The sequence below is a fragment of the Nanorana parkeri genome, unplaced genomic scaffold (genome assembly GCF_000935625.1).
Source record: "Nanorana parkeri isolate BGI_ZX_2015 unplaced genomic scaffold, ASM93562v1 scaffold314, whole genome shotgun sequence".
In the NCBI taxonomy this organism is placed as follows: Eukaryota; Metazoa; Chordata; class Amphibia; order Anura; family Dicroglossidae; genus Nanorana; species Nanorana parkeri.
The window spans coordinates 565,680-567,335 of record NW_017306582.1 but is presented as its reverse complement, the minus strand read 5'-3'; the positions used below and the strand labels follow the sequence as shown (position 1 = coordinate 567,335).

At 45.0% G+C, this 1,656-nt stretch overlaps 1 protein-coding gene across 2 annotated transcripts in view; it reads left to right on the top strand.

The window, feature by feature from the left end:
- The window catches only part of PDZRN3 (PDZ domain containing ring finger 3), a 232,581-nt gene that overhangs the window by 21,698 nt on the left and 209,227 nt on the right, over window positions 1–1,656 (top strand). The window contains exon 2 of one of the 2 annotated variants that reach the window (XM_018557975.1): window positions 1,505–1,591. The exons of the other annotated variant lie outside the window; for it this stretch is intronic. Coding sequence (XP_018413477.1) covers window positions 1,505–1,591 — 87 coding nt within the window. The remainder of the gene's footprint in view (window positions 1–1,504; window positions 1,592–1,656) is intronic. 2 annotated transcript variants of the gene reach the window in all.

Below are 1,656 nucleotides of genomic sequence, written 5' to 3'. Positions count from 1 at the left end.
GGATGCATGGAAAAACATTGCCTGTGTTCCGGTCCACTGTGAACGCAAAAAATAGAGCGAGCAGCATTTTTTTGCGCTTGCAGTGGACCAAAATGCAGGCAATGTTTTGCCACGTGTCCGATTGCACTGCAGGCGGCGGGGACTGCAGTGCCATTGACTTCGATGCACCGCCACGCCCCTACTGTCCCAAAATGAAGGGGGAGGTTTTGTGAGCGATTGCTGTGCGTTCCAGTAGCTGCCGCTCTGGAACGCACGGCAATTGATGTGAATGGGCCCTCAGAGATTCCCCTTACATTGGTTGCCCCCATCAGAGTGCCCCAATACCTTCCTTCAGCAGGCAGGTGGCAGTCTGAACAGAACCGTTACTTGGTCCGTGTCTGGGACTGCGGCCCACCATTTAGTGTCCTTTGCCTTATAAAAACAGGTCCAGTTAATCATAATCTCTGGATAAAATGGCAAAATATTTTACCAGCTTTTCACTTGTAGCCTGTACTTTACTATATATATATATATTGTGTATTTTGTTTTTGCTGGTTACTGCTGAACTATCCCAAATTGGTTGTCCTAAGTCATCACACATGTTTGCAATTCAGTGATAACAATCTTTCTGCATTGTTTATCTTTGTATATGAAATATTTATATTTAACTATAGTTTGTTGTTGCTTTTATGTTTTTATTTTATATACGTTGACAATGTATCCCATAAGTAGGCATTGGACCTGTTCCTACAAGTAACAAAGGTAGCCATCTTTGTGAGCTGGGTGACTCCTCTTTTCTGGGAGGCAGCAATACAGGTGTACTTCTCCAATGTCAGCAGAGTGGATTCTGACATTAGTTGTCTGCATCAGAGATCCCCCTTTACTTTGGTTGTCCCCATCAGAGTGCCCCAATACTTTCCTCCGGCAGGCAGAGGGCGGTCTGAACAGAACCGATACTTGGTCCGTGCCTAGGATTGTGGTCCGCCATTTAGTGATCCCGAATTCTTTGACCGAAGTCACATGTCCCTCGGTGTCCCCACGTCTAATGCAAGTGAATAGACCTTGCATGGACGTTATGAGGTCATTGGGGCTCAGACGAGAAGAGGCTGGGGGCACCCCTGGACCAAAATGAGCACTTAACCCTTGCAGCGTTCCTCTTTAATATGAGAACTTAAGAATTTAGAATCCTTTATAGAATAAGCTTGTATATGTTAAAAAAGCAAAGCCGTGACATGGCTGTAGGATTGATCCAGCTCACAAAATGACCACCACGCTATAAGTGACAGGTACTCTTTAAAAAAAACCATTTGCTGTGACTAATAAACCTCACATGAGTCTCTCCGTGTAAAAATAATCGTTATTGATGGCAGAAGTGGGATTTCAGCCCCGGCTGCTGAGAGCTTTTCTTGGTTTTATTATTTGCTTTTTTGGCGATGTATATTTACCCAGCGCTTAACGCTGCTCGACTGAGCATACACAAGGCTCTCTGTGTGACATGCTGAATTCTTTTACCTGTGCATTGTAGGGAGAAGAGACGACCGCATTGACTCTGCTACTCCACCGAGAATCTGGATCCCTGGGATTTAATATTATTGGTGGACGGTCATGTGTGGTATGTTAATTGTTAAAATGTGTTTTCGTTTTCCTGTCAAGCAATGGTGGGGTTGGGGGGGGGGG